At 36.4% G+C, this 12,738-nt stretch overlaps 1 protein-coding gene across 3 annotated transcripts in view; it reads right to left on the reverse strand.

Moving 5' to 3' along the window:
• smarca2 (SWI/SNF related, matrix associated, actin dependent regulator of chromatin, subfamily a, member 2) overlaps positions 1-11,357 on the reverse strand; it is a 57,098-nt gene extending 45,741 nt beyond the window's left edge. The window contains exons 1-6 of one of the 3 annotated variants that reach the window (XM_022664907.2): positions 11,267-11,357; positions 7,611-7,845; positions 6,391-6,520; positions 5,108-5,443; positions 3,761-3,859; positions 2,822-3,113 (exon numbers count right to left, since the gene is read on the reverse strand). In XM_022664907.2, coding sequence (XP_022520628.2) covers positions 2,822-3,113; positions 3,761-3,859; positions 5,108-5,443; positions 6,391-6,520; positions 7,611-7,838 — 1,085 coding nt within the window. In that variant the 5' untranslated portion in view covers positions 7,839-7,845; positions 11,267-11,357. Of the gene's footprint in view, positions 1-2,821; positions 3,114-3,760; positions 3,860-5,107; positions 5,444-6,390; positions 6,521-7,610; positions 7,846-11,231 lie in introns of all 3 variants that reach the window. The other 2 variants (XM_022664906.2, XM_022664908.2) reach the window with 2 other exon arrangements.
• Between the last annotated feature and the right edge of the window lie 1,381 nt (positions 11,358-12,738).

Genomic DNA, 12,738 nt, shown 5'->3' on the forward strand with positions numbered 1-12,738 from the left:
AAAATGATTGCAGAGGCTTGGACTCCCAAGTGGCACACTGGCCTTATCATCAGGAGGTCAGCGGTTTGATCCTTAGCAATGCCACAGTGTAGATTTTCAGCTTTAATTTAAAGAGTTTAATGAAAATACAGCCTTTTTACATAGTCTTGCCATTTGCACAGGCTCAAATGTAATTGCACCCAATGACATTTCCTCTTCTGATATGCTTTTCTAGCCCTTTACTGCAGCAGTCTTCAGTTGTTGAACATTTATGGGTTATTTGGTCTTTAGTTTGGTCTAAAAAGCATGCTGATGTTTATATATATATATATATATATATATATATATACGTATATATATATATATACGTATATATATATATATATACGTATATATATATACGTATATATATATACGCATATATATATATATAAAGCTGGAAAAAATAAGAAACCACCTCACCTCACCTCAGTTTTTCAGATTTTGCCATTCATAGGTATATGTTTCAGAAAAATGAACATTGTTGTTTTATTCTATAAACTACGGACAACATTTTAACATTTTACACACTGCTTTTGAATAACTTTATGCCACTCCTGGTGCCACTCCTCTCGATTATATTCCAGAGGTTTTTAATATGGTTAAATCAAAGAAACTCATCGTTTTCAAGTGGTCCCTTATTTTTTTTCGATATATATACAGGGCCTAAGTACATCTGTTTGTTTATTTTTTGTATAAATATATAATTATATTTTATGGACGTAATAGTGAATAAATACTGTATATTTGGCAGTGTTGAATCAATGTTTTTGATTCAATTTAGTGTCCGGGAAGAGTCAACAAAGTTGTTCTTGTTTTTAAGTTTTGCTTTGCGAATATCTTTGAGAAACACTCGCAGAACTGACTCTTTCTTTTCTCACATCATGCATTAGTTTATTTGTTTTTCACTATGATTGATCATAACAATACAGAATGTAGAGTTAAGCTTAGTTTTCTGTGATTTTCCAGGCCTTTTCATCAGAACTCTGTTTTAGATGGTTAAAGTAATAGTGTAATTAAAACACTTAAATTAAAGAGTAAATGGATTGTTTCAATTTAAATCCACTTTTTAAACTGTGCTGTTCAAATACATTGGACCTGTTTGTAAATAAAGTATATAATTCTGAGAGTGAAGTGGGGAAGTCTCACAGGCAGATCCCTGGTCAAGTTTAAGGTTTAATGTTGAGTAAACACTAGTTTTGTAGTAGTGTTGAAGCAATTCTTCAGGTCAGGACCTCCATCAGAAGCAAAGCAGTGCAGAGATGATCAGACGGTGTGAGAGGAGAAACCAGTCAATATATTTTTACGCTCTGACTGAGCTCTGAAATGATCTGAAGCGCTTTCAATATTTTCAAGCATGATTGATTTTTTCAGTACAAAATGGTTACTATCATAAAATGGTGATTCCTTCCAGTTGGATCTGGGGCTTCAGTGAATAATTACTTTTTAAAATCAATTAATCTAATGATTATTTTTTGGCTTAGTCATGTATTAAAACAACTTATTTATTGATAAGCCTAAATGAGGGTTTGTGTATGCTTGACTCAAACAATTTAACCTGAATAATGAAAAACTTGTGGTGCAGTATTTTTTGCTATCTGGTGCAGTTTGGTACATATAGTGCTGCCATCTGTTCACATATTTTGTAACTGTTTATTTCATTTAAGTTGATGTGTCCCTCCAGCCCTAGTTATGACCAATAAAAACCCTAGACTAAAGAACTTCAGAGGAATTGACCATGTGAGATGCTCTGTTTTTAGTAGTATATTAGGATTTTCTAATATGTAAAGTGTGAGCAGGTTACAATGGATAAGATGAAATATATTTTAATAACATTTTCTTATGATCGGATTTAAGTTTAGTTCAGCTTATTGCTATCTATAAGTACCAAAATGCATGCAGTGGAATTTAAAGTGTTGCACCTTAAACGAACAATCAGTAATAAATGCAACCAAGTGTGTAAAATGGCTACAGGAGTCCAATTTACAAACATTGCATAGTTTTCTTCCCCTCCCGCTTCTCCCCAAAACACATATAAAAACATATATATTGGCTACTGGTGGTGGTTAATTACCCAGCTATCCTCAGCAACCTTTCTGAAGCTAAGTGCTGTTCACCAGATCAATTACCAGCTCACCCATTTCCATGGCTGCAGCAAACAGTTTACGTGCTGCTGTCTATACCTGGCAACCCAGAGAGTAAAAAAATAGGACTGGGGCAATGACAGTGGCCCGGTTCGAAGGCTTAATCCCACACAGATTTCTGTGATGTAGAGTACAGTTCAAGTAAAACATAATGGTTGAAGAGCTGCTTTAACTCCTCGTGTTTCCTTAATATCTGATGATACATCCTGGTCATGTTATAAGTTACTACAAAGAATATAATCCTTAATGTTCCTTTAACCATATCTAAAAATACATAATATACAAATCACTTGTCCATTCAAGGCATTTGAAAACTCACACCACACTTGGACAGTTACATAATCTTTTTCTTTCTTCAAATTAGATTTAACTACCTGTCTAACCAAAGTCTTAGACTTCAAAACATTCAATTCACACACTCTCTCTAACAAATGTCAGCACCCTAAAAAAGGGCAAGCTTATTTACTCAGAGAAAGAAAGTCCAAAGTAAAACTTGCAGTCTCAAGGTATTAGATAACAGGCTTGTTTCAGGTGAAAAAACAGGAACCTTATGGGCTGTGATCTCTATCTGTCCTTTCACAGTGTGAGGCCACAGCACTACACCACGAGCACTGACAGCACCTTTAACAAGCTGAAAACAACTTAACAGAGACATGTACCTGTACTCTCGCTCCTGCAGGAGCTCCACAGGATCCAGACCTAGGGGTTTCTGGACGGGGGTGACGCGGTTCTGTTTTTGCTGGAGCTGGATGATGAGCGAGGGCTGGCCTGGGCCCTGCTGCGGCTGCTGCAGCAGCTGAGGCTGGGACTGGGGTTGAGGTTGCGGAGTGAGAGAAGTGCTGGGCATGGGCTGGGGGGCTGTAGAAGCCTGCGGAGGGGCAGGAGAAGGTCTGCCACTAGGGGCTGGAACAGGAAGCTTCTGGGGGCCAGAGGGGGCTTCAGCACCTTGACCTTTAAAGACATGGTGAATACACAGGTCAGCTGCAAGTATATTGCAAAGTGTACTGAAGTGTTACAATTACAGCTAGCTAGACTAAAGTCTTAAAAATGATGAAAATGTATGTAACAGTATTACAACTAGACCTACAATGTTACAGCTACAGCTTACCAGACTTTAGACTTAACATGACAGAAACAGCTAAAACACTGTGTTACAACTAGGGGTGCAAAAAGTCCACATTACATGTTAATGTAGTGAATGTAACAATCAACCCCAGGTAGCTTGTAAAACATTGTGCACTGCCATTTCACCCTTATGTAATCATTCACACAAATGTATGACACTCTTATCTAGAGTATGCCCTCAAATGCAGTGCTTTAAATAATATAAAAAATACCATTATTCATTTCAGAATAGGTTTGGTGAGACATAAGCTCTTTTTCAGATATATAAGAAGCAAGTTTCAAGACCTGCATAAATTCCAGAGGCCCTCAGACAATTTTAAAACACTTTTGAGTTCAGCATTTTCTGAAGTAGCATCAGACAGCGGTAATAACTTTTCAAAAGTGAACAGACGGGACCCCAATGTGGGTGGAATACTAATGCATAGGTTCAAAGGAAGAACTTAGTCTGAGTTTAAAGAGAACACTATGCTCACCCTCAGCCCATGGTTTTGGCCCGGTGCTCTGAGCATGTGTCTGCAAGGCTGGAGTGGGACACGGGCCAGACGCAGGACCTCCGTGGGAAATCGGCATACCTATAAAACAACACAAGCAAACGAAGGATGGAAAACTATTATTGAAATAGGAGGAGTGAGTCTCTTAACAGAAAGGGAATGGAATTTAGAAATTATACAAAATGTAAAATGTACAGCTCCGTATTGAAAGCTTAGTTTAAATGAAAGCAAACAGTATACTTGTCCTAAAAGCACCTTCTGCTTCCAGTTCATCAATGTTCATAGCTACAGAAGACATTTACAGCCAGAATAAAACGTAATTGGGGTTTTACCACAGTTCAACCAGTGCTCTTACAACTGGATTTATACACACATTAATGTAGAATAATGTTATTTTATTTTGTATTCTGTCACCTATTTCCCCGTCCAAAAGTGAGTATTATGAGCCTGTAGCCTGCTGCTTACCCCGGCTAGCACTGAACCACCATAGCTCTTTTGCAGTTTAGAGGTGAGTATTATCAGCCTGTAGTCTGCTCCTAACCCCGGCTTTTGCTGTTGAAGCAGCATTAGAGGTTGAGTATTATCGGCCTGTAGCCTGCTCCTAACCCCGGCTTTTGCTTTTGGAGCAGCATTAGCATTACCTGCTAACCGTGCTAGCTCTTTTAGGCCTGTAGTCTGCTCCTAACCCCGGCAAGCACTGCTGAAGAAGCATTAGCATTACCCTCTACTCACGCTAGCTATTTCGCAGTTCAGAGGTGAATATTATCGGCCTGTAGCCTGCTCCTAACCCCGGCTAGCACTGCTGGAGCAGCATTAGCATTACCCGCTAATGGTAGGGGTAATGTTAATGCTCCAGCCTTAGTGATGGAGAAATTCGGGAATCTAAGCTTACTGTAAATAAATAGAAGCTCTTTACTCACTGAAATAAACAGTTTTCAGGAGACAAATCTGTGTAGATTTACATCCAGCACTTGTTTGACTTTAAAAGAAAGTATTTTTTATTGCAGTTTTGTTTATTTAGCTTAGCTTTACCTAACTTAGTTAGCTACACCCCACCACCACCCAGCGATGAGACATGCTGAACTAAAAGTTCCTTATAGTGTCTCTTAAAAACTGCCTTATAATCCAGTGCACCTTATGTATGAAAATAGACGAGAAAATAGAAGTTAATTGATAGCGCGCCTTATAATATGGTGCGCCTTATAGTGTGAAAAATACGGTAGATTAAAATATAAATTAAGTAGTTATTAGAGATAAGAAAGCCTAAATTAATTACAGTTTAAATGTGGCTGTGGTACCTCTAACAAACCTAGAAATCCCAGCACGCACCTGGAGGCCTGTTGTAAGGACTACTGTTGACAGGCTGCTGCTGCATTGTGGGAAGGCTCCTCTTGCCTTGCACAGCCAGCTGCAGGTTCTCGGGAAGAGGCTGTCCTCGTCCCAGAATCTTGTAGGCCAGGATCTGAGCGCGGAGCTGCTGCAGTTGCACAGGGCTGAAGGCAGAGTGACCACGGCCCTGTTGCCCCATCCCCTGAGGGTCCATCTGCATCATGGGGCCTGACTGGGCCTGGGGCATCTGGGGTGGTGTAGGACCACCTCCTGACATGGGGCTTGGCACATGCTCTGGTACAGGTCCCATCGGGGAAGGGTGGGGGGACAGATATCCTAGAAAACGGGAGATTTAAAAACAAATCTTTATTCTTGACATTAATTAAAAAAACACACACATTGGTATCAGTCCACACTATTCACACAACATAAAATAATATATTAAATCAGGGATGGGCAACTGGCGGCCCGGGGGCCGCACACGGCCCTCGTCATCACTCAGTGCGGCCCGCGAATAGATCAAAAATAATTTCATAATTTCATAATTAAAAAAAAAACAAAAAAACAAACAAAAAAAAAACGTAATTCTACTTTTGACCGCTAGACAACCACGAAAATTGACATTGACATCCAGTCCATTGTGAGCCAGCAGGCCAAACCACAGCTCTCTCATTAGCTTCAATAAATGTTGGGCCTCTGTGGTCTAGTTTTCTGCTATTATTGAATGAGCTATTTGCAATCAGTTTTTAAATCTTTTTTGTTCTTTGTTATAAATGAGTTCAAATGCCTTTTGCACTTTTATAAGCAAATGTTTTGTCCTTGTTGCTTATGAAGGACTTGTTATAATGAACTTATTTTACACAGAGGAACTACTGTATTTGCAATCAGTTTTTTAAGCAAACTTTTTGTTCTTTGATATGAAGGACTTCCTTTTTGCACTTTTTTTAAGCAAACGGTTTGTCTTTTGCCGTATTAAAATGCATTAATATGCAGAAAATAGTTGTTGATAAATGTTGGTGCTGTAAACATACAGATATAAATTCATATAAAATTTGTTCTTATTGAAAATCATTTGTAGCGTTTTTCATATTCAATTATTTGAAGTGCGAGGTCATGTGGCCCTCCAATGGTCATGCTGAAAAAAATGTGGCCCTCTCCATCATGGAAGTTGCCCATCCCTGTATTGAATGAAAAAAAAAAAGTACTGAAAAGTAATTTATGCCTAATTAGTGAAATGTATTAATAACGTATTAAATATATATTTCGTGCAATACACAACATACCTTGGCTGTGCTGATCCATTGGACTCTGAGGAGGACCCATGCCACTGTGAAGAGATCTCATTCCAACACCTTTCATCTGCCCATAGTGCATGTCCTCTCCCATCCCCTTATCATGCATTCCTTCCATAGGCTAAAACATACCAGCAAAATTAAACAGCACATTCACAAGCTCCCTTTACCATTAGTATTAAAGAACTCAAAAATGCAAATGTATTTTGTTTTTTTAAGTGCGTTAGACATAACAAATCTGATTACTTATTTACGCACAAATACTTTTAGCCACTTGTAAACACTTCTAACATTAAACACACAATCTTGAACATTAATACAGCTTATAGTCATTTCTAATATATTGTAACATCTTTGTATAACACCTTTTATACTCTATGTATACAAAGTTAAAAATTATAATAATGAATATAATATTCATTATATACCCAGTAAAAATATTACACACACAGCTTATGATGCATTATGATTAGTGTGGCTACAATGTGTAATTTTTTTTTTACAAATATTTCTAGCTTTGGTTTCATTGATTTATTAATGCATAATAATGTGTTATGAATGTGTTCACAGATCAGGGGTGTCCAAACTACAGCCTGCTTCCTTTTTTTGGAATGGCCCATGAGGTATTTTAAAAATAAAATGAAAGTTTTAAGCAGGTTTTTGAATACTAGGTGTCGCTATCACATAAACCCAATCTAAAACGCTCCCCATCTCCTTTACTTCCTTCATTATGCCTACATTAATGTTCATGAGTTTTTGGGAAAACATGGCAACTACAAAGAAATGGAAAATAGACAACGAATGCTTTTAGGCACGTTGGGGAAAATGACTATTTTGTAACTGAGTTCAGAGGGAAGTGTGTATGTTTAATTTGTCAGGAATCAGTTGCCATAATAAAGGAGTATTATATTAATAGACATTATGAAACGAAACATCAATTTGAAAAATCGTATGTTATGCAACACTGACATAGATAGATAAAGATAGTAACTCAAGTAAAATGTGTGTAAATGATAGTAGTCAACAAAATATTATTTTCTAAGTAGTATATAGTATATAGTAGCTTCTGTAAACTTATTGAACTGTTGTTTTACAGACATACAACTGATAAAGGATGTTGTTCTACATCAGGTACTTGTAACTACTCCTAGAAAAGCAGGTAAGACACAGTAACTAGTCTATTCCATACATATATACACAAACCCACATACCTTGTGCATGGGGTGCATGCCCTCTTGACTGTAGTCTCCTGACCCCTGACCCTGAATGCTATGAGGAACGCTGGGTGGTCCTGGGCTGGGGCCCATCATACTGTGAACAGAGCCTGGTGAAGGGCCCGGACCAGGGCTGGGCCCAAGGATGGGCCCCGGGGACAGGCCAGCGCCTGGAGATGGACCAGGATGGGACATTCCGACTGACGGATCGGTTGGTGTGGACATCTATCAGCTGTTGAAAAATTCCGAAAATAATGAAACACAATAAAATCAACTGTACACAGTTTAACTGTTCAAAACAACTGAAAACTGTGTTAACATTAAGTTTAAAAGTAGAACACTTGCTTTATAAATGACTTGCGACATGGTACAATACATGTCCAAATATTTGTGGACACTAGGGGTGGGCGATATGGCTCTAAAATAATATCACGATATTTCAGGGTATTTTTGCGATAACGATATACTTGGCGATACAGGAAAACTAAAATAATTAATTCATTTCAGGAATATAGTATAACAGAATAATCATAATGTGCCAAAATAAATAATAGCATAAAATAATATAATGCAGCAAAAAATATTGCAGAATATTTAGTGCATGCATATAAACTGCAAACTAAAACAATTATACAATAAATACACCTAAAGCTTCACAGTAAATAATAGACTACTTTTAAGACAGAACAGTCCTATTATCACGATATGGATTTTTAATATCATGATATTTCTGTGTCACGATATATTGTATACGATATAATATTGCCCACCCCTAGTGGACACCCCTTCTATTAAATGTTTTTAGCTCCTTAAGTTCCCCAGTATTCCTTGCTGACAGTGGTGTACAAATGTACACATGCAGCTAATCGCTGTAGAGTACTGCCAATAGAATGAACCTACTGGCATGGCCTAGAGGAGTATACGCATTAAAAATGTGAAAAAATAAAAATACTTCTGGGTTAAACTCAAAAGCTGGGAATGTAGTGGGGTGGTACTCATTTAACATCCTGAATACAAGCAAATCACAGCACTGCTACAAAATAAAATAATAAAAATTTAATTAAATAAAAAAAATAAAAAAAATCTGGAAAGCAGAGATAGTTACTCCAACAAAAGCATGATAATTCCTCTAAAATCCTTTATTTGTAAAGAAACAATGCATGAGTATTTTTGTTTTACTAAAAAAAGTAAGACATAATTTGCATAACAACGCAACCATATGACCCAAATGACAATCTGACACATGTCTCTTTAGACGACCTTCACCTCAAATCCACTGCTGAATTAGTAATGGTCAAGTAACTCACAATTCCCTCATTTTCCCTCGTTTTTTTATGTAAGAAGAGCTTATTTTGGATATAATCCAATAGAAAAAACAGTTTATTAAGCTGTTGTAGAAGTGGCAGAAAATGTTTTCCCTTTAAAATGTATTTTAAAAGTGGAAAACAATTTACCTATTTTTTTCAACAGTGGCAAATTCAGTTGTAAAAAGTAGAAATCCACGCTTGTATTTTATTTCTGAATCAGAATTTTCCTAAAGCAATACACAGAAAACCCACAATTAGTTTGAACTTAAACAAATTAGGTCTGTTTTATGTAAAATTGGATATTTCAAACATCATTCAACTATTTTAAATTAGGTTTTGTGGGCACATATATGTTTAAATGGAGATTTTGAGACAGAGCTGAATCTTAGAGTTGAAGTTTAGTCTGTTGCCACTGGCAGCTTTTTTTATTGGCTTTTGGCACAATCTATTTGCATACTGGGTTTGTCCCCCAAATTCTGACACTCACCATCAGTGCATAGCGATTCCCCCCAAGCTACCTTAGGTAACTTTGTGTGGGCTGTGTGCTATATTCTTCATCTTATTTTCTACGAGTATTTCAAGTCTGTATTCTATTTAAATGAAATCAAAAATAATACTAAATACAAATCAGTTTTTATTGCCCTAACCATAACATTAAAGTAAAATAATTATTATTCAAAGCAATTGATAAAATATTAATAAAAAAAATTATGTTCCTACAATTTAGGCATAACAACTAAATTCTATATTATAAAAGTGGTCTATTCTAACAAAAAATTAAAACATCTATCTAAATTTCTAGAGCAGTGTAATAACCTATAGAGACCTAGCTTTACATTGTGGTCTTAAACATAGCATATAAATAAATATACAGCTCTGAAAAAATAAGAAACCAATTAAAAATGATGAGTTTCTTTGATTTTACCAAATTGAAAATAATATTTAATATAATCAAAAGGACAAGAGGATAACCAGGGTTATTCCACTTAATGTTGATATCTGAACTCGTATAACTTTATGAATATGAACTTGTTTTCTTTGCATTATTTGAGGTCTGAAAGCTCTGCATGTTTTTCTGTTATTTCAGCCATTTTTCCTTTTCTGCAAATAAATGCTCTAAATGACAATATTTTTTAATTAGGAATTTGCTATATATATATATATATATATATATATATATATATATATATATATATATATATATATAGCTAAATCAGAGAAACTGATTCAGAAACTGAAGTGGTCTCTCATTTTTTCCATGATAATGTATCAACAGTGGCATATCCAAGTCAAAAAGTACACATTTACCACAGTAATTTATTTCTGCATATAAATTACCTTATATAGGCAGTAGATAAACTCTATAGGCTTCAAATAAACAAATATGACATATTCAGGTCAAAAAAAGTAAAAATCCAGCACAGGATTTTATTTCTGAATCTATATTTGAATCTAAATTATCGTAAAGCAGTAGATACGCTGTAGTTACAGGCCTAAGGTGTGTGGCCTCAAATAAACAAATTAGGAAAATTCAGTTCAAAAAGTAAAAGTCCACTCCGGTATTTCGTTTCAGCTGACTGGGCGGACCGGCTGCAGCGGAGACAGTGAGCAGCCCGGGCGGTTGGAAGGAAAACCTGCGGTGGATTTTTACTGTATTGACCTGAATTTGCCATATTTGAACTGTCACCTCTGCAAATAACCAAAAATCAGGGAAACTTTGTGAGACATACGTGACTAAATTAGATTTTTTAAATATATTTTTCAGCAGTAATTAAGTTTCAGCTCAGTAAGGAGCAGACTATTAGCCTGAAGTTGTTATTTTGGGACAGCAGCGCCGTTGCAGTTCCGTTAAATCTGGCAGAGAAAAGTTTCTGAGACTTCGCCATGACAGTTCTGTCTGCAGCAGAAGAGCCTGAAACAGGGCTGCGTTCAGTTACTGCTTGCTGTCAGTCAGCGAGTGAGCTAAATAACTATTTATCCCAGCTAACTATTAGTCTGTATTCTTCTCAAACTTCTCGCCGACGCGCAGCTCAGGTAAGAAGGCTGGGCTAGCAAGCCTAGATACCCGTCTACAGCCAGCCAGCCGCCCGCTCGCAGCTAGCGCTATATTACCTATACACCAGAAGTACCCAGCTTGTTAGCAGCATGCTAGCAGGTTAGCCAGCTAGCCCCGTCTGTACAGTTATCTAAGCTATGCCACAGCGAGCCCTAACAGCCCCCGAGACCTCTCCACAGCCCCAAACCTGACCCCTATTCCAACTAACCAGTATTTATTCACATTTTTAAGGTAAACAGTATAAGACTCGGTTACCTTACAGGCGACACAAATCGATATTTTGGACCTACAGCATTATTTCGCCTTCAAAATATGACTGCCATTAGTGGATCCCCTCCCCCTCTGTGTTTTTTTCGCTGACATCTTCAAGTTAAGCGAAGGCTCGTTTTTGATTGGTCGATACGAGCCGAAATATTACCCGCTTTGCAGCCTGATTGGTCGAGGCGGACGTCAATCAAGCGGTCCTGTATTTTTGTGGCGGGGCTTAGTGATCACTTTCACTATGCTGCGCCGAACGTGCTGGAACCGTGGCGCTACTGGAGTGTGTGTGTGTGTGAGGGTGTGAGGGTGTGTGAGGGTGGGAGTGGGAGTGCTGTTGAACTTGAACTTGACTCATTATAAATGCTAAAATATAAAAAAGTCCTCATACATATACAAAATAATCCTCATATGCGTATTATTTTGTATTTTAGCTTTTATAGTCAAATTCAAGTATATATATATACCACTTAAAAATTATGAATTTCTTTGATTTTACCTAATTGAAAACCTCTGGAATATAATAAAGAGGAAGATGGATGATCACAAGCCATCAAACCAAGCTGAACATAAGCTGTCATAAAGTTTTCCAAAAGCAGTGTGTAAGACTGGTGGAGGAGAACATGCCAAGATGCATGAAAACTGTGATTAAAAGATATCTAGAGTGTGTGTGTGTGGAAATGAGGAAATAGTCCAGTAGGTAACAGAATAACTATGAGTAAGTGCAGGTAAGGAATGAGTTGATTGGGGAGTACAAGGGGCAGAATGCTGTATAATATATATATATATATATATATATATATATATATATATATATATATATATATACGTGTATATATATATATATATATATATATATATACGTATATATATATACGTATATATATATATATATATACGTATATATATATACGTATATATATATATATATATATATATATATATATATATATATATATATATATATATATATACACGTATATATATATACGTATATATATATATATATATATATATATATATATATATATATATATATATATATATATATAGTGTGTAATATAATATATAATATGGGAAGTCTGATAGATGCAGTGTAAAGTTTATGAACATAAACTTGTTTTCTTTGCATCATTTAAGGTCTGAAAGCTCTGCATCTTGTTTGTTATTTCATCCATTTCTCATTTTCTGCAAATAAATGCTGTAAATGACAATATTTTTATTTGGAATTTGGGAGAAATATTGTCCGTAGTTTATAGAATCAAACAACAATGTTCATTTTACTCAAACATATACCTATAAATAGCAAAATCAGAGAAACTGATTCAGAAACTGAAGTGGTCTCGTGAATTTTTTCAGATCTGTATGTCCCACACTAATTAACTAATTAAAGCAAGAGGCCTGAAGTTAAAGTCAGTCAGTGAGCTGACTCTTATAAATGCGCTGAGCTGCAGTAGCGCGTCTCAGCCGCACGGGGGAGACAGAGACCTACACATCTGTACAG

The sequence above is a fragment of the Astyanax mexicanus genome, chromosome 22 (genome assembly GCF_023375975.1).
Source record: "Astyanax mexicanus isolate ESR-SI-001 chromosome 22, AstMex3_surface, whole genome shotgun sequence".
Classification (NCBI taxonomy): domain Eukaryota; kingdom Metazoa; phylum Chordata; class Actinopteri; order Characiformes; family Acestrorhamphidae; genus Astyanax; species Astyanax mexicanus.